At 40.6% G+C, this 26951-nt stretch overlaps 1 protein-coding gene across 5 annotated transcripts in view; it reads left to right on the top strand.

Annotated features, from left to right (window-relative positions):
- ARHGAP18 (Rho GTPase activating protein 18) overlaps positions 1-26951 on the top strand; it is a 66906-nt gene that overhangs the window by 33838 nt on the left and 6117 nt on the right. For 3 of the 5 annotated variants that reach the window (XM_080999660.1, XM_080999657.1, XM_080999659.1), the window contains exons 2-12: positions 2665-2864; positions 4997-5232; positions 9711-9774; positions 12131-12291; positions 13338-13503; positions 17787-17878; positions 18095-18172; positions 19757-19916; positions 21391-21473; positions 23014-23220; positions 25146-25310. In XM_080999660.1, coding sequence (XP_080855786.1) covers positions 2665-2864; positions 4997-5232; positions 9711-9774; positions 12131-12291; positions 13338-13503; positions 17787-17878; positions 18095-18172; positions 19757-19916; positions 21391-21473; positions 23014-23220; positions 25146-25310 — 1612 coding nt within the window. The remainder of the gene's footprint in view (positions 1-2664; positions 2865-4996; positions 5233-9710; positions 9775-12130; positions 12292-13337; positions 13504-17786; positions 17879-18094; positions 18173-19756; positions 19917-21390; positions 21474-23013; positions 23221-25145; positions 25311-26951) is intronic. The other 2 variants (XM_080999661.1, XM_080999658.1) reach the window with 1 other exon arrangement.

Genomic DNA, 26951 nt, shown 5'->3' with positions numbered 1-26951 from the left:
CCTCCGGAGGGCTCCCCGTGCTTCGGGCGACAGGCTGCTGCCCCAAGCCTCGCGCGCTCGGCGGGACCTCCTGCCGGGCGCGCAAGGCTTGCGGACACTCGCCGGGGCTGCAGGCTGCTGCCTGCAAGCCGTGTGAGCCCGCGGGAACTCCCACCGGGCTTGCAAGGCTTGCGGATAGCTTCCTGAAGCCTGGAGAGCGAGAGGGGTCGGTGCGCACCGATGCCTCTCGCTCTCCAGGCTTCAGCGAAAGCCTGCATTCGCTCCATAGGACGCACACACATTTCCCCTTCATTTTTGGAGGGGAAAAAGTGCGTCCTATGGAGCGAAAAATACGGTAATTCTTCCTCCTTCAGGGAGAGCAATGGACTCCTCAGTATTGATGAGATGTTTTAAAAATACAGTAAGCCTGTAACTTAACATGGGGGTTATGTTCCAGGGATCGTGACTAAAACCAAAATCGCGTGTAGTCAAAACACATTGGGTTCAATGGTGGGTAGGGTTGCCAACATCATTTCCCCCAGAAACCCACCCTTTTCCTGTCCCCTTTTAATTTTTTTAATTTTATGCTACACACGTGAAGCTGAAAGCATATAAGTTGCAGACTTACTGTAATTCATACTTTGAGAAAGTGGAAACCCTCCTCTCCACTCCACACTTTATAAAATATGCATTGGTCTTCAAAGTCTATGAACTCAGGCTTGCTAGAGAGGTTAAAAGCAACAAAAAAGGCTTTTATGGGTATGTTTGTAGCAAAAGGAAGAACAAAGAAACAGTGGGGTCACTCAGAGGAGAAGTTGGTGAAATGCAAACAGGGGACACAGAAAGGGCTGAACTCCTCAATGCCTTCTTTGCCTCAGTCTTCTCCGATAAAGAAAACAATGCCCGACCTGAAGAATTTGGAGCAAATGATTCAGCAGAGGAAACACAGCCCAGAATAACTAAGGAGATAGTACAAGAATACTTGGCTAGTTTAGATGTATTCAAGTCTCCAGGGCCAGATGAACTGCATCCAAGAGTATTAAAAGAACTGGCAGATGTGATCTCAGAACCACTGGCAGTCATCTTTGAGAATTCCTGGAGAACAGGCGAAGTCCCGGCAGACTGGAGGAGGGCAAATGTTGTCCCTATTTTCAAAAAGGGGAAAAGAGAGGACCCAAATAATTACCGCCCAGTCAGTCTGACATCAATACCAGGGAAGATTCTGGAGCAGATCATTAAGCAAACAGTCTGTGAGCACCTAGAAAGGAATGCTGTGATCACCAATAGTCAGCATGGATTTCTGAAAAATAAGTCATGTCAGACTAACCTGATCTCGTTTTTTGACAGAATTACAAGCCTGGTAGATGAAGGGAACGCAGTGGATGTAGCCTACCTTGATTTCAGCAAGGCATTTGACAAGGTGCCCCATTATATTCTTGTAAAGAAGCTGGTAAAATGCGGTCTTGACTATGCTACCACTTAGTGGATTTGTAACTGACTGAACCCAAAGGGTGCTCATCAATGGTTCCTCTTCATCGTGGAGAAGAGTGACTAGTGGGGTGCCACAGGGTTCTGTCTTGGGCCCGGTCTTATTCAACATCTTTATCAACGACTTGGATGATGGACTCAAGGGCATCCTGATCAAATTTGCAGATGACACCAAACTGGGAGGGGTGGCTAACACCCCAGAGGACAGGATGACACTTCAAAACGACCTTGACAGATTAGAGAACTGGGCCAAAACAAACAAGATGAATTTTAACAGGGAGAAATGTAAAGTATTGCACTTGGGCAAAAAAAATGAGAGGCACAAATACAAGATGGGGGACACCTGGCTTGAGAGCAGTACATGTGAAAAGGATCTAGGAGTCTTGGTTGACCACAAACTTGACATGAGCCAACAGTGTGACGCGGCAGCTAAAAAAGCCAATGCAATTCTGGGCTGCATCAATAGGAGTATAGCATCTAGATCAAGGGAAGTAATAGTGCCACTGTATTCTGCTCTGGTCAGACCTCACCTGGAGTACTGTGTCCAGTTCTGGGCACCACAGTTCAAGAAGGACACTGACAAACTGTAACGTGTCCAGAGGAGGGCAACCGAAATGGTCAAAGGCCTGGAAACGATGCCTTATGAGGAACGGCTAAGGGAGCTGGGCATGTTTAGCCTGGAGAAGAGGAGGTTAAGGGGTGATATGATAGCCATGTTCAAATATATAAAAGGATGTCACATAGAGGAGGGAGAAAGGTTGTTTTCTGCTGCTCTAGAGAAGCGGACACGGAGCAATGGATCCAAACTACAAGAAAGAAGATTCCACCTAAACATTAGGAAGAACTTCCTGACAGTAAGAGCTGTTCGACAGTGGAATTTGCTGCCAAGGAGTGTGGTGGAGTCTCCTTCTTTGGAGGTCTTTAAGCAGAGGCTTGACAACCATATGTCAGGAGTGCTCTGATGGTGTTTCCTGCTTGGCAGGGGGTTGGACTCGATGGCCCTTGTGGTCTCTTCCAACTCTATGATTCTATGAAAGTCTAGAAATATTGATAAAAGACAAATTGCTACTTAAAATGTCACATTTTGAAATGTTAAAAGTTGCATGAAGACCAGTGGTATGTTTCTAATTGGCTTTGCTGATGTCACTGTAAACTATGCACCACATTATTAAGTCTCTCTCTTTCTGTGTTTTCTAGCAGGAGATCTGGTCAATATAATATGAACCATGACAACTCTAAGAAGCCCTCAGGGAAGCCCCCTTATAACCGTTCAGGTTCTCAAGATTCACTCGATGAATTATCCATGGATGACTACTGGAAAGAACTTGAAAACATCAATGAAACCAGAGGCAATAACTCTGAAGAACAAGCAGTGGTTCTGGTGAAGGAGCCTGATGGTAATTATAACTGGAATTAAGAAAACTGTTTCTCTGTTTTGAAGACTGTTTTAGATCTTTCATTTATTGTGCTTGAAACCACAATACCAAGATAGATTTAAGATTTGGTCAGTTGGAATTGACTAGTCCCTCTGTAAATCTGGCAACACATTGACTGTGTAATGGCAATTATTTTCAAGGACCTGGAATTGCTGTTGTGGACTAGAGTATCCTGAGCTGGAGGAAAACCATGATACTTTAAGAAAGTACTTGCTTGAATTCATAACTTATGCATATTGTTGCCCCAATATGTGCTTTTAAAGCTTTTGCAGCAAGAGAGAATTTCCTCTTTTCTTTGTTTACATTTCTGCTGTTTTGCAATAAACTGTAACTGGATTTTGACCACTGCTTTGGTAAGGGTAATGGGAAGTTCTTTTGCTTCTTCAGAAGTCATATCTATTCTGGTTACCATAGTACCCGGAATCACACAAAGAGCAATAATTCCTGTAGAATTATATAGTAAAAACAACAATGATAAAACAGCTTCTACGTACAGTAGTAAAATGCAGTGTATTTGGAAAAAAGAGAAAGCAACTAAACACCCTAGTGCAAATAAACAGCCCTTTCAGTTGCCAAATGCATTTGACTATATGGTAGTCAATAGGTACATGATATCTCAGACCTATTTATAGAGTACATGGTATCTCAGCCCTATTTATAGTGGGTGTGGTGGGGACTGTTCTTAAAAAGCACAATTGTCAGCCAAGGTGAAATGTGGGGGTTCCTCATAATGTTTCACCACACCTGCTCCAGGCTGGCGTCGTTGAGAGGCCCAAGGAATGGGCCCCTTGAGGAATCCACAAGACTTTGGGTCTGAGGGATTCAGGGGATTTTGGATCCTGTGATTCTAAACTTGCTGCCACCCTGCAACTCCCCATTTCAGTGCTTTCTATCCACTTGCCACTGCTGGTGGCAGGAGAACTGCCAGTGAGTGGTATGTCTTCACTTACTGGGCTATGATGGGACCTCTGCCACTTTGGAACACTAGCAGCATGCCTCTACTGCCCAAAGACAGAGGAGAGGCAGTTACATATTGCCACCACCACTATCAACAATGGAGGAACAAGATCATACTCTCAAATAATATTACATTTGAGTAAAATACCCTCCCCACTCCGCAATAGAGCGTCTTTAATGTTTAAAATTATGCAAAATAAATTCTGATTGGAAGGGTGTGTGTGTGTGTGTGTGTATGAATATATAATCATGTTTTCTTGGCAAGGACTCTGAAGCTGTGGGGGGGGGGGAAAGATAATACCTTAGAACCCTTTTACTGAGAATGCACTTCTGTTTTCTATACTAATTTTAGCGAACAAATGCTGAGGTTCAGGTAAATGTTTCCTAGGAAATGTTCTAAGTCGATGCCATTTCTCTGACATTAAAGCACACTTCTGCAATCCTCTCTTTTGTATGAGTAGCTTCTTATATTCCTAACATGAAAAAAAACACAACCTTGCTAGTTATTTCTATATATAGCAAATGGCCTGCGTTTTTTGTTTGCTGGGACTGTTTTGTTTTTAGTAAACAATGTGTTGCCATCTAGAAACAATGAGGAAATGATCACCTTACTGAAAATCACTAAGGAGTAGAGAACGCAGCAGCAAGCATAATTGGATGCTGCAATACAATCACCCATTTGCAGTAAGATCACCCATTAGCCTTGATAACCTCTGATTAAATTAAACTAATGAAGAGTTGTACTAAGAAAACAAGGCACTGTTACAGCTGGGAGCGAAGGCCGAACTAGCAGAAATGGTGTACAAATCCATTGAATGTGGCAATTGTATATAAATTCTGGTGCTGGGCTTTCTAATTCCATGTAGGAAACAGATTCCCCCCCCCAACCCCGCCACAATCCTATTTTACAGGGAATATGTATGGGAGAAGAACCAAAGGTTTCTGTGCAAATTGTATAAGGAACAGCTTCCATGGAACTGCTTGCAGTTTGGTTTTTTTATATACCTCTCACTTTCCTGCAGAAATCTATGGCTGACTTTGGGTATAACGCAAACCCATGGTCATGCAAATGTCATCAAATTTGCGGTCATGCAAATGTCATCAAATTAATTTTTATCTTCTTTTGTCCGGGCCAGAGGGGGAATTGGAAGAAGAGTGGTTAAAAGAAGCCGGTTTGTCAAACCTCTTTGGTGAGGCAGCTGCTGACTCTCAAGAAAGCATGGTGGTTTTGGCTACGCTGACGCGTACACAGGCAGCAGCCGTGCAGAAACGAGTGGAGACAGTCACACAGACAATGAGGAAGAAAAACAAGCAGTACCAAGTTCCTGATGTGAGAGATATCTTCAAGCAGCAAAATGAGTCAAAGGAAAAAGTGAGTTCCTGGTTTGTGGCTTTTGGTTTAGCCTCACTTAAAAAAAAACCTGTATAGGAATGCAGGCTATTAGGGTTAAGTTGGAGGAGACACTGTTTCACAAATCTCAACAAGAGGGCATTTTCTAAAGGCTGCTTTGCTTGTTGCATGCTGCTTAGAGGATACGGCCGTGCTGCTGGGTTTAAATTTGCTAGGAAGAAGATGAAGTTTTGTGTTTTACTGACAAGGGGGCCTAGCTTTAGTTTGTGAAACAGGTCTTCACATAAAACAAAGGGAAGCAGTTTGTTCAGGCAGCAGACTCAGGTGAGGTGGAGCTCCTTTTTCCTGACTTTAAGTACCAATCAAGTCATAGGGTTTATTTGCTGGCATGTAGATTGTTCAGCTGTGGGATGACTTTCAATATCCCGATGCTTTCTCCAGTTCTGAAAATGGAGAAATCCATTTGTCTGTTAGACTCCCTATTTTACAAATCTGCAAAAATAATTTCCTGTATAGAAAACTTGGAGTGGAAAGATGCACAGGTTCAGGAGACACCTTTTCCCATTTTGGGAATGTCAGACTTTACTCATTTATGTGCCTGAGAGCCAGACATAGGGGTGTTCTATTAAACTATGAAATTAGTTTGGTACAGCTGATGCTCCATTTATTATGGATGCTATAATCTGTCAGATGATGTAGCTAATGCTTCAGTTCCCTTTTTGAAGTGAATATTTATCCAGAGGTGCTTTTGTTTGTTTGTTTACTGAATCAAAAAGTGCTGTGCGTTCCTTTTTAGAGCAGTGTAATTGCATTCTCAACCTGTGGTGACATCAGCCACATATTAGGCTCATTTAAATGTTTGTCCTTTAGCCACATGCTGCTGTTCTGTATTCAAAATCATAAATAACTGCTACAAAATTCAATTACTTACTAAAACAATAGGAAATAACACACACAGCAATTGCACTATTATGTTTATACTTGCAAGGATTAAAGGTTCCTGTTTCCCTCTGGAGCAATTTTGTGCTAAAATGTTGCAGCATGAAACCAAATAAGGAGCAACAACTTGAGAGAAGGCTAGTAATGAAAAGATCTGAAACACTTCCCTGGGCTCCAGTCCTGTGTACCTTTACTTGGGAATGTGCCCCATCAAAATGTGTACGGAAGGGCCACTTGTTCAGTTGTAGAACATCTGAATTGCATGCAGAAGATGCCAGCTTTAATCCTGGCATTTCTGGGTAGGACTATAGGCATGGCACGTGTCTGAAACCCTGGTGTGTCATTGCTAGTCAACATAGAGAACCCTGAGTGGTCTGACACTGCTTCAGACAATTTTTTAATATGTACCTAAATTTGATGGACTTCCAAACGTAGGATTGGGTGGCAAATACGTTCTTAAAGTGTTGTCTGAACTACTGTCAGTAATGGATGGCAGAAAGAAGCCATCATGTATATAGAAGGTTTCACTGATTCCTCTGTAGAGCAGCCTTTTCCAATTCAGTGCCCTCCAGATGTTTTGGACTGCAACTCCCATCAACTCCATCTTGGCTGTGCTGATAAGGTCCAATAGGAGTGGTAGTACCAAACATCTGGAGATTGTTGGGAAGGTTGGGGAAGGTCGCTAGTGTGCTTGTATTTACCCTTCCCAGTTTAGGGTTTGGAAATCTACGAGAAAGATTGCTCTCATGCTGAATTAAAAGGCTATCAATATCATTATTCACGGGGAATGTGGAATAGTGTCAAGAGCAAGAAGTGGTTGCACCTGTTCTGGCTAACCTGACCTTGGATTAATATGCAAACTTCCCTGCACTGGAAGAACCTGTTCAAGTATTAGCAGAAGCATATAACCGCAGGGAAAGGGGAAGTTCTCTGCTACTTGCCTCAGAAATAGTCGGAGTCCCCCCCCCCCCGGCTTTTTGTGGGGAGGAAGAAGAACTTGGCTGACATTCTGAGGCCCAGATAAAATGAGAAGCTGGGATTGGGACTGTGGAAAACTGGGGCTTCTGAGCAAAAGCCCATCCCTACTACGAGGGAAGATGATCCCATCTGGGGTTAAGCTTTTGCCCTCAACACCAGTTTCCTCTGGGGCTGCTCTGCAAAGAAGGAATGCACTGGGAAGCCTTTTCCAGCCCAATATGTTAACCTGAACTGGTGTGTGTGGGGGGGGGGGAATTAACCTTCTAATGTTCACCTCTCCCTTTGTTTTGTTTTTTTAAAAATATTTATTAGAGTTTACAATAAGAATAAATGTAACAGGCAGTATAACAAATATCTTAACATACTTTCACATTTTTTTGGACTTCCTCACATCTCCCGCTCCCACTTTCATCGTTATAACTTTTTACCAGCAATTTGTTATCTTATTTGCATTCTTATATCCCTTCTATATATTCATAATCTTATAGTTCTCAAAAAGAGTTATATTTTCTCAATCTCACTTATTTTCTTAAATCGTCTAAGTTAGTGGTGCTCAATTTATTTATGATCTAGCATCCTGCTTAGCATTCACTCAAATTGCAATGTTTTTGTAAATAGTTCTTAAATTTCTTCCAATCCTCCTCCATCTTCTCTTCTCCCAGGTCACGAATTCTGCCGGTCATCTCAGCTAGTTCCATGTAGTCTATCAGTTGCATCTGCCATTCTTCCAGTGTGGGTAGATCTTGAGCTTTCCAGTGCTTTGCAAGTAGTATCCTTGCTGCTGTTGTTGCATACATAAAAAATGTCCGGTCCTTCTTTACCACCCCTTGGCCGACAATACCCAAAAGAAAGGCCTCTGGTTTCTTTGTGAAGGTATACTTAAATACCTTTTTCAGTTCATTATAAATCATTTCCCAGAACGCCTTCACTTTAGGGCAGGTCCACCAGAGGTGGAAGAATGTTCCTTCATTCTCTTTACATTTCCAACACTTATTATCAGACAGGTGGTAAATTTTTGCAAGTTTGACTGGGGTCATATACCATCTATATATCATTTTCATTACATTTTCTTTCAGAGCATTGCATGCAGTAAAGTTCGAACCAGTACTCCACAACCTTTCCCAGTCCTCAAACATGATATTATAGCCGATGTCCTGTGCCCACCTTATCATAGCCGATTTAACCATTTCATCTTGTGTATTCCATTTTAACAGCAAGTTATACATCCTTGAAAGTACCTTAGTCTTTGGTTCTAACAATTCTGTTTCTAGTTTCGATTTCTCCACCTGGAACCCTAGTTTCTTGTCAGTTCACCTCTCCCTTTGGGTTGAGCCTTACAGGATCCCAGAGTCTCAATTCTGAGCCTGAGCCCAGCAAACCTCACTGACATCTCTAGTAATTGGAACTAAAAAGACCAAGCATAATATTTGTGTGTATCAATGTATTCTTTTTTTTTTAAAATGGATGCACAAAGAAATTAAATCAGAAATGTATAGTCAACAAAACTGTTTTTTATAAACAATGTGCTCTTATTCCAACTGTTTCATTATATATTTATATACTTGCTTGTGTGTGTGTTTCCCATGCATAACAAAAACGGTCCATTTCTCAAACAAATCTTATTTCCCAGTCTGCCCCCTCCAATTCTGTTAATATTTATGAGTTTCAGCATGAGCACCAGGTCTCATAACCTCATCATACATTTTTTTAGGGCACGGGGCCTTTTGGTTTCCATATGTAGATGATTGTACATTGAGCAGCTGTTAACATGAATATTAATAATTTCCCTATCCCCTTTAGGCTCTTCAAACTTTCACATGTTCAGACAGAATAACAACTCGGTTATACCTCTGGTTATATACTGCAAGTTCATTCATAGTTTCCAGATTCCAAACGTCCTTCACGGTTGGCCATCACAATATGCTTAAAAGCTGTTCTTCCTGCAGGCTGTTGCGGGGAATCCTTTGTCTCCCAGATGTTGTTGGGCTCTCGGCTTCCATCAGTCCCAGCCCAGTGGTCAGGAACAGGGGGAGTTGTAATTCAGCAACATCTGGAGGACAACAGGCTCCTTGCTTCTGAAGCAGGGATTCTCCATATATCCCCAAACCTCTGGCCTTTCAAGTTTTGAAAGTTTTCAAGTACTGACTGTGTTAAAAATCTTTTTTAAATCTTGGCAATATTTTCTATAAATTCTGTACAGTGGTACCTTGGGTTACATACGCTTCAGGTTACATACGCTTCAGGTTACAGAGTCCGCTAACCCAGAAATAGTGCCTCAGGTTAAGTACTTTGCTTCAGGATGAGAACAGAAATCGTTCTCCAGCGGCGTGGCAGCAGCAGGAGGCCCCATTAGCTAAAGTGATGCTTCAGGTTAAGAACAGTTTCAGGTTAAGAACAGACCTCCGGAACGAATTAAGTACTTAACCCGAGGTACCACTGTACATGAAATTCAAACATGAAAACGTCCATGCAAGAGCAATTTTTTCTGATGTCTGTCTTAAGATCAGGTGGGAGCAAAGCTTCTTGTCTATCATTTTATTTTCTGAATAAATATTCAGAATATTTTATTTTCTGCATTTTAGGAAATTGGCAATGAACACCAGTCTGTAAGAACAAAAGAAAACAAAGAGGAGGACACAAAAGAGGGTAAATCTTAACAAATTTTCTGTATTGTTTCTATTTTGAAATGTCTTAACAAGATATATTGCTGAACAAGTTTTTTTTTTTAAAAGAAAGCTTTTTCTAGGATATGGACCATATTCTGGAGAAGTCTTTTAGACCATCCAAACACATGTGTCAGAATCTCTGCCAAGTCAAAAAACCTCATCAGATGCAAGGATTTAGTCTTGTGGCTCCAATGCCCTAGTTAACCATAACTGTTCCCAGTGTGGATCGAATACCATTGCTATTTCTATAAACAGCAACCAGACCAAAATAATAATTATTTGGTAATCATAATATCCATAAACTCTTAACAATTTGCACAATGAAAGTTGTAACATTTGTTTAATGTAAGTGGCAGCAGCCAGTCCTGTGTGCCAGTGCCTTCCTCTCCAGATTATGTGCCTGGTGTTGGGACCCCAGTTGCACCACCCTAATGGCAAGCTTTAACCAATTTGTCTTTCCAAAAACTGTAAAGGAGCAGATTAAACAAGTTAATAAAACAATTGCAACAATTACATTTGACTAGCTCTGTGAAATCTAGTCATTGGATTAAGATGGGTATATAAATCTGGCTGTTGGGAATTCATAATAAATAAAACTAAAGCACATTGAACTGAGTTGTACTCTCATAATGGAACTAGAGTTCCTCAACTCTTGGATGTATTTATGGAAATCTCAAGACACTAGAGTAATGACTTGGCAACCTTACTGTATTTTGAAGCATATACAAAGGCAGCTAGGTCCAAGTCTGAGAGACAAGGAAATCTTAAATGTAGGATAAGGAAGCATGGTCAGAAAAATGACTAATTACAAAACAGGGATTTGTGTACGATAGCCATAAATACCTGTATATAATTGACTGGGGGGGTGGGGATAGGAGAAAGGTATGCTTCCAAATAAGCAGAAAAACAAGAGCCCTGTTTTTATCACTAATGATAAGGATGATACCCATGAAGTTTGGTATTAAAAATGGGATATATTACCAATTATCAATATATTTCAGAATTCTGAATACATGTTCAATAAGCAGGAGCCAAGTTGGAAATACAAAATCTTGTGAAACAGAAAGATACCGTCAGCTGAATAATATGTGCTTAGAGGAGCATTAATGAGCCTTTTCTCTGCTTGCTTCAGCCACCAGGCAGCCATTCACTAGCAAGAACAGTTTCAAAGATGGGATTGCTGCCAAACTGCTGGGTCAGCACAAGGCAGAGAGGCAGACAGAAAAGCACAGGGCTTATGCCAGTAAACTGCTGTAGAATCTTGGTCTGGAAAATTACCAAGCATTTTATTTAAGAATTTCATAACATCTGGTTCTTTTTTCTCCAGTGCCTCTTTATGAGCCTTTACAAATGGAGAAGTTCTGAAAGGCAATTTCCATATGCTAACGCTCTCATAGCACTGAATGAAAAGGGAAAAGCTAAATCAGCCTGTGTATATTCTGATATGTTACAGCTGTTGGGAACCTTGCTGTAAAGTGCAGCTCTGCTGCCAGGATTGGAATGGGAGAGAAATCTGTTCCATTTGCAGAATTGCCCCAGTTTTTCTGGGTACAAACTTGAGCACCTGTTTCTGGGCTGTGCCAGAGGCTCGTCAGTAATAAGGAGCTAATAGTGTTGTTTTAGCAGAGCATAGTGGGGGGCAGTTGTTTTTCCAACGGCAATAGGAATTGCCTGGCATTTCAAAGGCACCAAATATTCTTGAAGTGAAATTCAAAACTAAAAGCTTGTTAGTAAAAGTTGGGAGTGTGTTTAGGGTTTGGGGCAGTGAGCAAAGTAGGGGAGCGAAGTAATTTTCTCATCTTTGATAATAATCTCTGATAATTAGGTGGTGTTTAACAAAAACTTTAAAGCTGCAGTAGTCATCACACTTGCCTCATGATTGAAAAATGATGATAATTTATTAACTTTGAAACTGAGCAATGCTGCACATTAGTTATGGTATTATCTTTGTTAAGCTAGAGACAGTAACATAATAGAGGTTTGCCATCAGGGAGGTTTACATGCTAGGAAGTATAGTGTTTTTTTTTTAACAGCACAACATTAAGATTATTAGGGGGAGGGAGGATTCTAAAAATTTGTGATCTTCATAATGTGCCTTGATTGCAAAGCAGTTATATGCTTGGGTAAGGGGACTGTGAGCCAGCTGAGGTTCATAAAGGCTCCCATAACCTATCAGAAGGTGGAAGCATTCTGTGAGCAGATTTTCTGTTCATGAATCTCTGGAGCCAATCCATGATTAATTCAGCACCCCCCTCAAATATGGTTATGGAAGAGGGGGGAAAGTTGCATTTAAACTTTAATGACCATTTCCCCCATTTCTTTTTCACCACATCTAGCATCTTGTCAACATATTGATTATGATCATCAAAGAGAAGATGTTCCAGTGATTGAAACAGACATTAACTTGGAAATATCATTTTCGGAGCAGGCAGCTACGCTCAAAGATGACCCAGCAGGCAAAGTCTTGAAGGGCAAAGAGGATGACACACTCCTTCCTGTAGGTGCTTTTGTGATCTTGCTTTAATATCTTTCATTCTGTGGGGGTTTCTTATTTATTTATCTTCTGCAGCACCTCCAAAATTACACTTGAGAACTTCAAGTTCAAAGAAATAGAGAGTACTACATATTCAGATATGTAGAATGTTGACGTCGTTTTAATCTGGTTTTTAAGCTTATTGTTGATTTTAACTTTTGACTGTTTTTAGATAGTTGTTTTTCACTAATTTTAACTGATAATATTTTTGTAAACTGCTTTGAGGTTTTATTACAAATGGTGTATAAATATTGTGAAATAAATAAATACATGCTGTTATTTGTGCATGCAAAAATAGTAGAAGAGGTGGCTAAATGATACAACCCAGGAACAGTGTGTTTGGTTGCATTGTTGGTAATGGGGCATTCATGGAAAACAAAGTGTGAAACTGCAGAGTCTTAATCTAGTTTTCTGTGTTCAGTAATGGGCTGGGAAGTGTTCACATATGCAACCTTCACCATTACCACCTGCAGTTTGAAGATTTATAGTTCTAGGAACTATTTTACTACTTCAGCTGTTTAGACCAGGCTTTAGGTCCTTTTCTAGGGATGAAAACACTTTCACTTGATGATCAGGTGCTCATTGCTTTAGTCTGAATTTATTTGTCCATCGTTGATTGCTTAAAGAAAGATACACAGTGCTCTTGGCATGCATTCAGTTTTCAAACAGGCAAAAGCCAAATCCACTTTCAAGGTATGGGTAACCCACTTTCAAACACTTCTAAGGCATCGGTAACTCCTCCATCCCTTATTTTGTTACCCACAGAGACCGCAGCCCCACATGTACCTCCAGTTTGGTACCTGTGTACAAGTCCCCAATGAAGCTGTAATTTTAATAATATGCTTGGGAGGGGAGGGAATTTTTAAACTAGGAGTGCAAAAGTGAATTTATTATAGCAAAAAATAATACCTTCCCCAATAATGTGCACCGCTGAAATGCAGCATGAGCTCCCGCTTCCTTTTGTTGCTTGTTAGAGAGTAGACTTTAATGCTATTATTTTAAACTCTTAGAATTTCAGACTGCCAAAAGACAAAACGGGTACAACAAAGATTGGAGACCTTGCCCCTCAGGATATGAAGAAGGTCCACGCTCTGGCACTAATTGAGCTGACGGCTCTCTTTGATATACTTGGAACAGAACTGAAGCCACAAAAAGCAATAAAAATCAAAACCAAAGGTCAGTTTCTTCCATTTGCAGTGCTGCTATGTTGATGTGCATTTCTATATGTTTAAACTTTTTTGGTTTTCCCATGAAAACTGTAGAAGGTGGGGCAAAAATGAAGTAAGGTCATTGAGACTTCCCATTTGCTTTGGTGGGGTGCGCTATACAGTGGTACCTCGGGTTAAGTACTTAATTCGTTCCGGAGGTCCGTACTTAACCTGAAACTGTTCTTAACCTGAAGCACCACTTTAGCTAATGGGGCCTCCCGCTGCTGCCGCGCCGCCGGAGCACGATTTCTGTTCTCATCCTGAAGCAAAGTTCTTAACCTGAAGCAATATTTCTGGGTAAGCAGGGTCTGTAACCTGAAGCGTATGTAACCTGAAGCGTATGTAACCCGAGGTACCACTGTACATGCATCTCATTGTGTATTCTTGTATTCTAAATGAAGAAATGGGCCTCAGGTATCCACTGGGGGTCAACAGCACCTGCAAACCAAATGCGTTTGCTTTAAAGGGTTGTGGCTTGGCGTATGTAGTCAGGTGAGTAGGATGGGTACAATCTATGCCATATGAAGCAGTTTTGCATTCCATCAGGGTTAGTGGCGACCTGTTAAGCATGATCTTAGCTCTCTCCTTATAGTCAATACAACTTAATTACGTTCAAGTTGCATTGACTGTAATGAGAGAGAGATTCAAACTCTGGCTGAATCATGTCAAATGGTTGACGAGGCTGCAGCATGAAAAGAAAGGTAGTAGTTTCCAACCACCCTTATTTCTAGGAATATATCTCTTCTTCCTACTTTAAACCTGATGGAGTGTTTCACTAAGCTTGTCCTTAATGCTGTCATGCTTGTTTCACTGCTTGAACGTTTCATTTCTTTCCTTTGCCTATCTTTAGAAGCTTAACTCTAAAAGTGCTCTGAACCATGATTTATTTTTGTTTGTGGAGAACCATCCATATTGATTACGATCTATAGGGCGGGATGAAATAGCATGACTGCACTTGGAGGCTCTCAACAAAATTGTAATTTATGTTACATAACAATATAATTGCAGTGTTCCTATTCTAGGCAAACACTTTATGAAAATTATAGCTTTATGACCTTTTCCTGTGGTTTCTAGTTTGGCATGAGATTTCGTTCCAGTTCTGGGGTGTGTGTGTGAGTGAGTGATGGCATCCTCCATCGGAGCAAAGGCGGCCTGTCAAATTTTCAAAGCATGTAATTTAATCCAAATGAGTAACTTCTTTTTCTTTATTTGTTTATAAGTCTTCAGTTATACACTCATATCATTCTCCACTCCTTATACAGTGGTGCCTCGCAAGACGAAATTAATCCGCTCCGCAAGAGTCTTCGTCTAGCGGTTTTTTCGTCTTGCGAAGCAACCCTATTAGCGGCTTAACGGATTAGCGCTATTAGCGGTTTAGCGGCTATTAAAGGCTTATCGGCTTATCGGATTAGCTGCTAAAAGGCTATTAAAGGCTTAGCGGCTTAGATGAAGGGGGGAAAAGCAAAAAAAAAATCTCAAGACTCGCAAGACATTTTCGTCTTGCGAAGCAAGCCCATAGGGAAATTCGTCCTGCGAAGCAACTCAAAAACGGAAAACCCTTTCGTCTAGCGGGTTTTCCGTCTTGCGAGGCATTCGTCTTGTGGGGCACCACTGTACAGGGATTCTTTTTGGACTTCCCAACCAACAGTCCATATTGGTTATATATATATATATATATTTACCTTTAATATAGATATGGGCAAATGGGAACATTTTGAGGTCACCAAGTTATATGGCATAATAATCAAGTCCTTTTCCTATTAAAAAAGAGGAAAAGCAACATTGCTTCCCCACTCCTCTGATTGAAAATACAAAAGTGTATATAGGTAATGCATGCATATATCTGTAAAGTCAACATCTTGTAAAATAGGCTTGGTTTAGCATGGGGAAACTCACAAAAGAACAGAATTTTTATTGGGGCAAGTTGACCACTAAGACTGATTTTGAGATTGTTGACTTGCAAATTTATGTGTCTTTGACTGTATATATTTGAAAATTCTCCATTAACATTTTCATTGTTTTTATTTAGTTTCACTTGCATGCTTTAGATGCGACTTTTACATTTAAAAAGCTTTATTTTTAAACTGAAGTTTTGTATATTTCCAGATTAGCTTCTAGTAAGTACAGCCCTGGTTAAACGCACTGGACTGGGAATATTTTATTTATTTATTGGTTGATGAAGAGGATTCCCCCTTTGCTTTCCCTTCAATCTGAAGTTCAGTGCAGCTTATACGAATTAAAAAGGTGTAGAAATAATAAAACATAATGCAGAGCTAAATTTGAAACAGCAGCATTGCACAGATTTAAAAGTAACCTATGAAATACAGGAAACGTTTCCATTTTGTTAACTGCCTGTATTTCTGACCTTCTCTTTAATGTTTTACAAGGACCTGAAACATGTTACCAGTTAATCAAATATCTTCTTGGGCAAAAACTTGCAGTCAGGGTTCAGCAGAGACGACAGTGCAGTAGCTAAATAATTGAAAGCAACTGTGAGTGATGAGGGAGATACAGCTGGGTACAGTTGAGTTCTCTGAATACAATCTTCATTTCACAGCTCAGAACATAACTTCTTCCAGCCCCATCAGGGTAAAGGAACCTTCCCTCCTCCACAACCTTCCATTTTTATATTCTTAAAAAAGCTGTGTCCAGTTAAACATACTAAAGCTATGCCAAATACTTTTTGAATATGGAATATTGCTTTAGGATAGCAATTTTTTCCTTTCATCCCTGGGAAATAGAGGGTCTCTGCAGATCATGCATTTTTAAGGGCTACAGAGAGACCCTCTTGATTCAGCCCAACTTTTTGTTCCATGTGATTTTTCCTGAGGATATTCTGATTTGGGAAAACACATAGGAAAAGGGGCTATTGCTCAGGGTAGAGTATTTGCCTTGCATGCAGAAGGTCCCAGATTCAATCCTTCGCTTCTTGGGTTAGATCTGGTAGAGATGGCTGTCTGAAATTCTGGAGAATTCTGATGGTGGTCTGTGTGGACAGTACTGAGCTAGATGGACCAATGGTCTGACTCAGCAGCCTCCTATAGATGTTCCATCAAATGGTTTACTCTACCATCCCTACCTCAGCACCAGCTATGGTTGGTGACTGCATCACTGTGAATAATAAGGGCTGTATCCACTTTCTTCATGACTCGAAGGCAGCTCCACATGCATGAGGTCCCCTTTGCTTGGTTTTCAGCAAATCCGTTTCTCCCCATTGAACACAGTCCACACTGTTCACTTCTAGAGAGGTTTTTCGGTGGGAAGGTGTGGTGCTACCATGGCTGTGGAGATTAAGAGGAGTGAAGAGAAACATCAGTTGTGCAAGCTGCCTTCCACTTGCACAACCATTGGATACAACCCAATACTTAGACTTGACGGAGGGTACTTCACATGTTCAAAGGCTTGCATATCTTTATCTCGACAACCTACACAACAGCCCTATTAAAGAAAGGCCAGCATTTTTGTTCCTATATTGCAGATGAGCAGCTAAGGCAAAGACAATAGTTTGCCTAATGCCCTCTAGTGAGAATGGGCCCTGTTCACAGGCCACTCATACAGCAGGAAACAGAAATGACTGAGGTTACAATCTTGTACGTGTCAGTGAGCTATTCCAAAGGTTAAATGTTTGGAAGTGTGCCTCCTTTTCTTTACTTGTGGTACATTTATTTTTGCTGGAGCCCCTTTTTTGCTTTAAATGTTTGAAAAATCTTAAAAAATGGATACGATAATAGCCAACTAATGCCAAGACAGATTGCAGAAATGTAAAAACAGAAGAATATTTCAATCCTGCTATTTGAGAAGATGAAGTGTACCTAATTCATACGGTAGTAGAGGGATGTATGCAGCAAGAAATAATGTCTGTTTGAAAATACTATTGACATATCAATTCACAATGAATTCTGAAGTGGGTCAGCTTTGTAGGATTTGTCTGCAACTTTTTGCTTTTAGCTAGCATGCATTATTCAAATATGCAGAGCTGGCTGATGTTCCAACCCTGTGCATGTTTACAGGCAGTAAATTCCCATTGAACGCAGTGGGACTTACTTTGGGGTGAATATGCATACGATTCAACCCCACTCTGTTCGGTGGGATTTACTCCTTGCTAAGTGTACATAGGATTGGACTGTAAATTGTTTGTCTGGATTTATTAATTATAAACTGTGTTGATCTGAACATAGTGGAGAAGAGTCTATGAAACCATTTTTTCATGTTGTCATAAGCCAATTGTTTGTCTTTCGTTGTTTCTTACAGAATCTGGTCTTTTTGGTGTCCCACTGTCAGTTTTGCTAGAACAAGATCAGAAGAGGGTGCCAGGCATCCGGATACCACTAATTTTTCAAAAAGTGAGTAGGCTGACCAGTCAGTTTCTTCCAGACTAGTTAGCTTTCAGCAGAACGCAAACATATAAGGCACCTATAGTTACATCAGTGCGCAGAAAAGCTTGTAACTGTTTAGCCACAGCTGCATTCCGGTTTTCAGTAGAACAATTTTTCTATTTTTCAACTAGCATTTTAGTTGCCGCCAACTTGAGTTGAAATACTTTCTCTTTTAATTTGCAGCTCATTTCCCATATAGAAGAAGGAAAGCTGGATACAGAAGGGCTTCTTCGAATACCGGGTGTGGCAGCAAGGGTAAAGGTAAACTGATCTTTCAATTCTGGAAAGAGAGTGTTAGATTAATTACATATATTTTATTATTAATAGTAATAATTTGGTAACTTGTGTTCAGTGGCAAGATCATGAGATCCTTATGACATTTTATAATTATAACAATCGTATCTTAAAAACAAATTTACATTAATCCTTGGACAACTGACTGTGGTTTTGCCAAAGCTGAGTGACGGAGCAGGAGTGTGTGTGATAGAAACCTCCTTTCCAAAACTTAATTTATTACATTGTGAGTTCTGGTTTGTTCACAAATGTAGGCTTTTTGTATGCGTTGGTATAGGTATTCTTTTATTGAATTAAGGACAGGGTGAAGGACAATTAACTCTATTCTTCCTACATGTTGACCCTTCATTACTCTGATGTTATCCTGGATTGTGGTTAGCCACCTGGGTAAACAAGACTTTGCTCTCAGTCCCTCTGAGAGCATCTGTGTATGGACTGGTTTTTTGAGAAAAACTTATCCTCTTTTTTCCTTCTACTTCATACCTGATTTTTACCACTGTGCATGTCAAATTTTAAATCTAGAGCAGATGGTTTTCATATTTAGCATCATGTGCATACTCTGGGCCTGCTAATTGTGGATTATGCTTGCATAGAAATCTTGACCTGGCAAAGTGGCTAAATTGAAGCATAGCTCCATTGAGATGAAATAGGCAATAATAGAGTGGGGAGGGTAAATACAATACAAATCCCTGTTGTCCAAACATGCAGGGTGATTGCAAGCCTCTGTTTAGATGGCCAAATAAGCATGCATGCAAGCTCTTTTTGGAGAAAAATGTGTGGAGACCACAGGAGCTCTTCATTTAACCTGCTCTGAATGTTGAATTGCAGATACTGTACATAGGTGTCTTGTTAACTTAGGACAGTGGTGTCCAAACTTTTTAAAAAGAGGGCCAGATTTGATGAAGTGAAGGGCTGTAAGGGCCGACCATAGGGTCAACTAATGTTGTTAGCCTTTTTGGGGGGTTGAAGTTGTTGAGATTTTTTTAGGATTTTACCCTGGGAAATAAACTGCCACAGGGGCTGGATTGAAGCGAACGGCGGGCCGGATTAGGCCCCCAAAATGGACTTTGGACATGTCTGGCTTAGGAAGATTGGCATCATGTGTTAATCATCTGAAGAGCCACAAATGAATTCAAAACACCTGAATTCAAGCATCTGCAACACTTGATCATATTTCTAGAGATGTTGTATAAATAGAGAGCATTTTGATACATGACACTGAATGCGCCTTTGCACATCCTCTTTTGCTATTGAATACTGTTAATGGGCCAGGGAGCACAAAGGAGATCCATTGTCAAATGGAGTATCTGTTTTGACTGCATACGTAGCATTATATAAACACAGGAAATACAAAACATCATTTTTAGCACTACGCCCTGACATATAATTGACACACACCCAAAAACCTAGCTCAGTTTTTTATGTTAAAATGTGTGCCTAGTTTTACCGTTGATGTTTCGGATAAATAAGATGATTTCATATCCCCCTTTTTAAAAAACATTAAATATATGTGTGAAGTGCATAAAGACTTTTCGGCCTCTTGTCTTCTAGAATCTTTGCCAGGAGCTTGAAGCAAAGTTTTATGAAGGGACTTTCCACTGGGAAAATGTAAAACAGCACGATGCAGCAAGTCTTCTGAAACTCTTTATTCGAGAACTGCCTCAACCACTGCTCACTGTGGAGTATCTCAAGGCCTTCCAGGATGTGCAAAGTAAGTATAACTCCTTCTGGTTCAGAATTAGGGGAGTCATTATGCAGAGCAGGCCTTTTTTTCCAGGTCAGCCTTCTTACATCCCTATAGGGAACCTATGGGAGGACTCAGTAATTAACCCCCCCCCAAAAAAAATATAATCCTAGAAATAACAAACTTTGTGGAGTTCTGGAGAGCCACAGGGAGAAAAAACCTGTATGGCCTTGCAGGCTACAGGTTAATAACCCATGTTGTAGAATCTCATGTTGCACATACAAGAATTGTGTTCCTACAGTTCTGGAAACTGTTCTCCCTCATAGTCTTTGTTGTGGAACAGTCAAACAACCACTTGCACCATTAATCTTTTCTGGGCATGGCTATTCTTCATTGGCAAGCGAGTCCATGAAATTTTCTGCAAATAGTCCATTAGCTTGCTTGCATCTGAAAACAAATACCTCCCTCCAATAATTTATTCCAGTTGGCAACCCTGTCTGCCATGATGGCTAGGTTATCAGTAAACATTTTAAAGAAAATGTCTACATAGAGATTTTCAAGCTTGCTGAACACACCTAATGATGTTGTTGTTGGTTGTAATTGCTGCCTTAGAAATCCTCCAGAGATGTGGGACTCCCATACTACATTTAGCACCACAAATGACTTGCAATGCAGCAATACCAAAAGCATGGTCAACAAAGAGCATTGTGCTTCAGTGAGCTTTTTAGCATGTGACACTAAGCCATTCTTTTTACTGACTGTCATAAATTCCTTTCATAGTCGTGGGCATAAATGGATGTTTCATCTGTGAAGGATTTTACTTTGGTCTACTAAATACTGTATTAATAAGCATTACATTATGTGAGAGCCAGTGTGGTGTAGTGGTTAAGAGCGGTAGATTCGTAATCTGGGGAACCGGGTTCGCGTCTCCGCTCCTCCACATGCAGCTGCTGGGTGACCTTGGGCCAGTCACACTTCTCTGAAGTCTCTCAGCCCCACTTAACTCACAGAGTGTTTGTTGAGGGGGAGGAAGGGAAAGGAGAATGTTAGCTGCTTTGAGACTCCTTCAGGTAGTGATAAAGTGGGATAGCAAATCCAAACTCTTCTTACATTATGTAACAAAGTAGCAAAAGTAAGGCATTACCTGGGAAATCATGAATCCCAAAATTTGTAATAATGGATCTTGTGGCAGTTGAGTCATGAAGCAGAATGGGAAAACAAGATGAGGTGACTGCCTCATGCGGCAGGATTCACAGGGCTGTCAATCCCAATGTAGATGTTTATACTTCCTTTGTTCCTGATGTTGATGTTCATCCCCCCTTCTTACCTGACGGGGAGTGGGGTGCCATTTTGTGGTTTGCCTGAGGTGCCAAAATGTCTTGGTTGCTTTTTACCTGTGAAGATAACCAAGAGAAATCCATAAACATTAATATTTTTGAGGAAAATGCAAAATGATTCAAAAACATATTCACAAATTGAGATTTGCATGTTTCACTGACAGAACTTCCAACGAAGAAGCATCAGCTGCAAGCACTGAATCTTTTGGTCCTCCTTCTCCCAGACGGAAATAGAGATACTCTTAAGGTTAGACCTGAGACTTCACCATTAAAAAAGCACTTCTGCAATTACACTTCTACCTACAGCAACTAGGGCTACTCCCCACTTCTCTTCCTCCCCAGTTGGGGTTCCAGAGCCATGCTTCTACCACAAGGATAGGCCTGGAATCTTGATTGCAGGAAAGGTGTAAGTGCAGGGCCTAATTCTTGGCACCACACTTCAAAGGAGAATGTGGACAAATTAGAATGGTTTCAGAAAGGATGGTTGGGGGTATGGAAACCTTTCGTTTGAGGAGAGGTCAAGGGAATGGGGTATGTTTACTCTGAATAAGTCGACTGATATGGTAAAAAGGTAAAGGTAAAGGTACCCCTGACCATTAGGTCCAGTTATGACCGACTCTGGGGTTGCGGCGCTAATCTCGCTTTATTGGCCAAGGGAGCCGACGTACATCTTCCTGGTCATGTGGCCAGCATGACTAAGCCACTTCTGGTGAACCAGAGCAGCGCCGTTTACCTTCCCGGTGGAGCGGTACCTATTTATCTACTTGCACTTTGACGTGCTTTTGAACTGCTAGGTTGACAGGAGCAGGGACCGAGCAACGGGAGCTCACCCTGTCGCGGGGATTCGAATCGCCGACCTTCTGATCGGCAAGTCCTAGGCTCTGTGGTTTAACCCACAGCGCCACCTGCATCCCTAGGACTGATATGGTAGCAGCACTCCTCAAATATCAGAAAAGCTCTCACTTGTTCTCTGCTGTCTCAGATCTAATGGGCTTAGAGGATAGCTATCAATTCAACATTAGGAGAAATCACTTGACCATAAGAGCAATTTAGCAATAAAACTAATTAACTAGAGGGATGATGGACTGTTCCACACTGGAGGTTTTCAGGTAGGGTCTGGACAGCCATTGATGGATACTCTACCTCTGGATTTGCTGCTAGACTAGATGGCCTACAAGGTCCCTTCCCAGGCCCATAATAAATCTCACAACCACTAACACAAATTTACCTTTAAGGAGTTAGGCAGCCCACAGAGAGGGTCACTGCTGGTCTTGCAAAGAACCAGAGTACAGCTAAACAAAATCTAGGGCAACCTTGAATATGTAATATATGCTTGACTTAGTCAACAATATATTCGTTAGAAGAAGGATAGCCAGTGTGGTTTCCTATAGATGTTGGTGGAATCCAACTCCTATCACCCTGACCCTTGGCCATGCTGGCTTGGGCTCATGGAAGTTGTAGTTAAACAAGGCTGGTTTAATTTTATTGTACACAGGTTGTACAATGACAATAAAGGTATTATTATTATTATTATTATTATTATTATTATTGGACACCATGTTGGCTATCTCTGATCCAGAATAAAGATTTCAGATGCCTACCTTTCTTTTTACTGAAAGTAAAAGGAAGTTGACTTTGATTTTTGGAGAAATCACTTGTTTAGTTTAACCACTGAAGTTACTAGTTGATTTAACACTGTGCATGTACTTTTTAAAAAGCGCACTATTTGAGCATGTTTCTTGTTTGTTTGCACATGCCTACTTTGCCAATGCTGTTCTCATTTTCAGGCACTGCTTGAATTTCTTCAAAGGGTAATTGATCACCGAGATAAAAATAAAATGACCCTAAAGAATGTTGCCATGGTTATGGCTCCAAACATCTTCATGTTTCATGGTTTGGGCTCAAAGAACACAGAGCAAAGCGAGTTTGTTATGGCGGCTGGGACAGCAAATGTCATGCGTTTTATGATTAGAAACCAAAACCTTTTATGGACTGTAAGTTTGTTTAAAAGTGCTTATTGTCATTAGAGAAGAGCTTTCCAAATTTTTCATGTTGGTGACACAATTTTTAGACATGCATCATTTCACAACATAGTAATTCAGTTTTACTAGCAAACTGGAGGTTAAACTACGGCAACATGGAAGAGGAGCGTGGGGAGAGTTCGTGCAACATACCTACACACTGCGGCCGACACACTAACGTGTCGTGACACACAGTTTGGAAAGCTCTGCATTAGAGACTTGTTTGAAACAGAAGGGCCACCATTTTACAAATTTTACTGAACATACACACACACAAACATACATACATACACACACGCAATGCAGATGACTCGATTCATTCTGAGCAGCTGGATGTAAGAGCTACATAGATATACAAATTTAATAATTAATAATATTGAGCTAGTTTGTGTTTAAAAAAAAAAAGGTCAGCGTAAGCTATAAAACATGCCTGTTTTATGTAGTTCAAAATATGGATGGAGTACATAATTGGCAACTCCCATCTCTTGCGGGGGTGCAATTAGTGCCAGCATCGTCTGTTAAGAGTTTGGGTGTAATCTTCGATACCTCCCTCTCTATGGAGGCGCAGATTACAGCTATAACAAAGGCGGCATTTTTTCATCTCCGCCAAGCTAAGCAGTTGGCTCCTTATCTCTCTCGCCCTGACCTAGCCACTGTGATCCATGCGACGGTCACCTCCAGACTGGATTATTGTAACTCGCTCTACATGGGGCTGCCCTTGAGACTGACCCAGAAACTCCAGCGGGTGCAGAATGCCGCGCCGAGACTCCTTATGGGGTCTTCGCTGCGAGATCACATTCATCCGGTACTATACCAGCTGCACTGGCTCCCGGTGGAGTACAGGATCAGGTTTAAGGTGCTGGTTTTAACCTTTAAAGCCCTATACGGCCTAGGACCCTCGTACCTACGGGACCACCTCTCCTGGTATGTCCCACAGAAGAACTTACGGTCTGCAAATAAAAACATCACAAGAGACTAGGGCCCTGCGGGACCTGACATCTTTCCGCAGGGCCTGTAAGACAGAGCTGTTCCACCAGGCCTTTGGTCAAGGCGCAGCCTGACCCCCTCCGCTGGCAATCTGCACAGAATTTTGCTTAATGGTTGCCATCAATTTGATTTTAATTAATTTTTAAAATGAAAGGTTTTTAGAATGTTGGATTATTTTGATTGTTGTTAGCCGCCCTGAGCCCAGCTTCGGCTGGGGAGGGCGGGGTATAAACAAAATTTATTATTATTATTATTATTATTATTATTATTATTAAAAATATAAAAATACAATAAACCAAATAAAAACACCCAACAGATTTTTTTAAAATGCTTCACTGAAGGAAAAGAGATTTTCTCTTCTAGAAATGTAATTGTTACATTATTAATCATGTTTAAATGGTTGTAGGCTGCCTTGAGTATGCATTACACAGAAAGACAGAAAACAAATTCTAGAATGAATAAATTATACAATTAGAGCCATATTTTGTTATATCTTGGTTATTTCCATATACGTTAGTGTTGAAAGCTTAGTTTTGCCCTTCTGTGGGTTTATTCACACATGCAAACAACAATATGGAAGGCAAAGCACCATTCATGAGAAACTGCTTGTGCGGCAGTCTGATTTCACAACACCAATATAGACCTGTTACTTGTACAAAAACTGACCTGAGATGATTAGCTACACCTTATATGGTTTTACTATGAAGAGGTTCTGTGCAATTATATTTCATACCGTGTCTTTGCATCTATCATTTGAGTCTCATTTTTAACAATATAATTCTGTTCTTGTTTGACATAAATATTGGTGTTTGATATTCCATATTTGATATGTCTTGTCACTAGAAGGATATAAACATTTGTTTATAGGAGCCGACTGTATCAATGGTGTTAATAATAGATTTTATGCTTAGATTCCTACATTCCTTGTGAACCAAGTAAGAAAGCAAAATACTGAAAGTCAGAAAAAGGAGAAAAAGGACAAAGCTGTGAAAAAATTGCTGAAGAAAATGGCTTATGACCGTGAAAAACACGAGAAGCAAGATAAAAATGTCAATGATGTAAAAAGTGTCAATGAGGTAAGCAAGTAACTTTCAGTAAATTAGAGTAGGTCGTCTTCTTCTTTGGCGATTGCTTGTAGCTGAGTAAGATTGTCTTCCATAAACACAGTTTTAACAATGACTTTGGAGGCCAGTTCTGGATCCGCACGTCTTTCCACAGTGGGGACATAGTTTTCTGGGCCGGAGTTAATCACGGTGGGGGTTTGCCAAGCATGCCTTCCTCTTAGCATGTTTCTCCCTTGCGTCCTGAGTTGGAGTGTCTTCAAAGCCCATGACACCTTCGGTAAAGGCTGTTCTCCAATTGGAACTACCAGAGCTAGTGGTAGTGATAAAATAGCAGTGCTTCCATATTTACAATTTGCCTTTTCTTGATGAATAAATGTAATTATCTGAAAAACATGATCTTATTAAAACAGTGCCTTGCCTATTAGCAAAGGAGGGTTTATAACATGTATTTAGTTACTAAGATAATCAAAATGGTTAGATGTTCCAGTTTGGAAGGCCTATATTTGTAACACTTGAATGTTCCAAAGCGCTTGCTTACTGTTGCGAAACTGTCGTGGTTCAGTCGTATCTAGCTTTCTTGCTTCACTTTCAGAGTGAAAGGTAAAGATTCATGGCCCTGAGCAAGGGTGTAAACTGCATACTTGTTTCAGCAGAGGAAAGTAGAAGAGCACCTCTGAAATGATTGAAGTTTATTTCTTCTGTCAGTTTGGCATCCAGATTAGTGCACCACATAAATGCCAATAAACAATAAAGTGATTTTAGAACACAGTCTCTAAAAACAGTCATGGAAGTATCTGTAAGAACAGCAGCAGAAGAAACAAAATCCATTCCCTTTTTAAAGTATGGAATATATATATATATATTTTTAAAAAGGTACAAATCAATTCAGTCGCTAGCGTTTTGGGGTAAACACTTGCTGGTCTGTTGTTATCGATTGGTTAAACATAACTTTATCTCTAATTAATTATATCCAGCCTGTGTTAAGATCAAATATCAGAATACATACGTGATCTGTATTCTGAATGCAGATTCTCTTTGGATGTGTGTAGCCCATCATTAACTAAAGTCATATTCACAATTTAGTGAATTAGAGACATCTTGTGGAAGAATGCAAAATTGCACTGGCTCATCACGTTATAATAATGATTATTCATTATAATCCATTGGCATATTGGGGGCCAAACTGGATGTGGTTATGGTAGGCATTTTTGTTACAATTTTTTTGGGTGTTGTGTATTTAACTTTTAAATATAAAATAAGAGCAGGAGGTAAACCTTTTCCCAGTTTAACTCCTTGTGCTCCACCATTCCAGTTTCTGACCTCGCTGGGGGAGGGAGTTTGGGAGACAAAGCATCTGACAATAAAGCAGAAAAGGGTTCCCCTACCCTTATCCCAACTGTGGCCTCTTAATGTTAAAATTAGGCCCTATAGCTCACTGCTTCATATGTATCTAGGGCACAGCATGCAGAATCCTCAAAATTTGGTCAGCTCTCTTAATTGCAGCAATTTCAAATCTAAAATTTAAAACTGAATTCTCTTGGAAAAGAAAAAGTTGTTATTGTTCATGGGCTTGGATAGTGCAGCATGCCATGCGCTTTGTATGCAGCTGTATAGACAAGAGGGAACCTCAGGAGAGTAAGAAGATCTAGCACC

Source organism: Podarcis pityusensis (assembly GCF_964106645.2).
Source record: "Podarcis pityusensis genome assembly, chromosome: 3".
NCBI classification, from domain to species: Eukaryota; Metazoa; Chordata; class Lepidosauria; order Squamata; family Lacertidae; genus Podarcis; species Podarcis pityusensis.
Note: the sequence above shows the minus strand (reverse complement) of the source record. Positions and strands in the feature narration are given on the sequence as shown.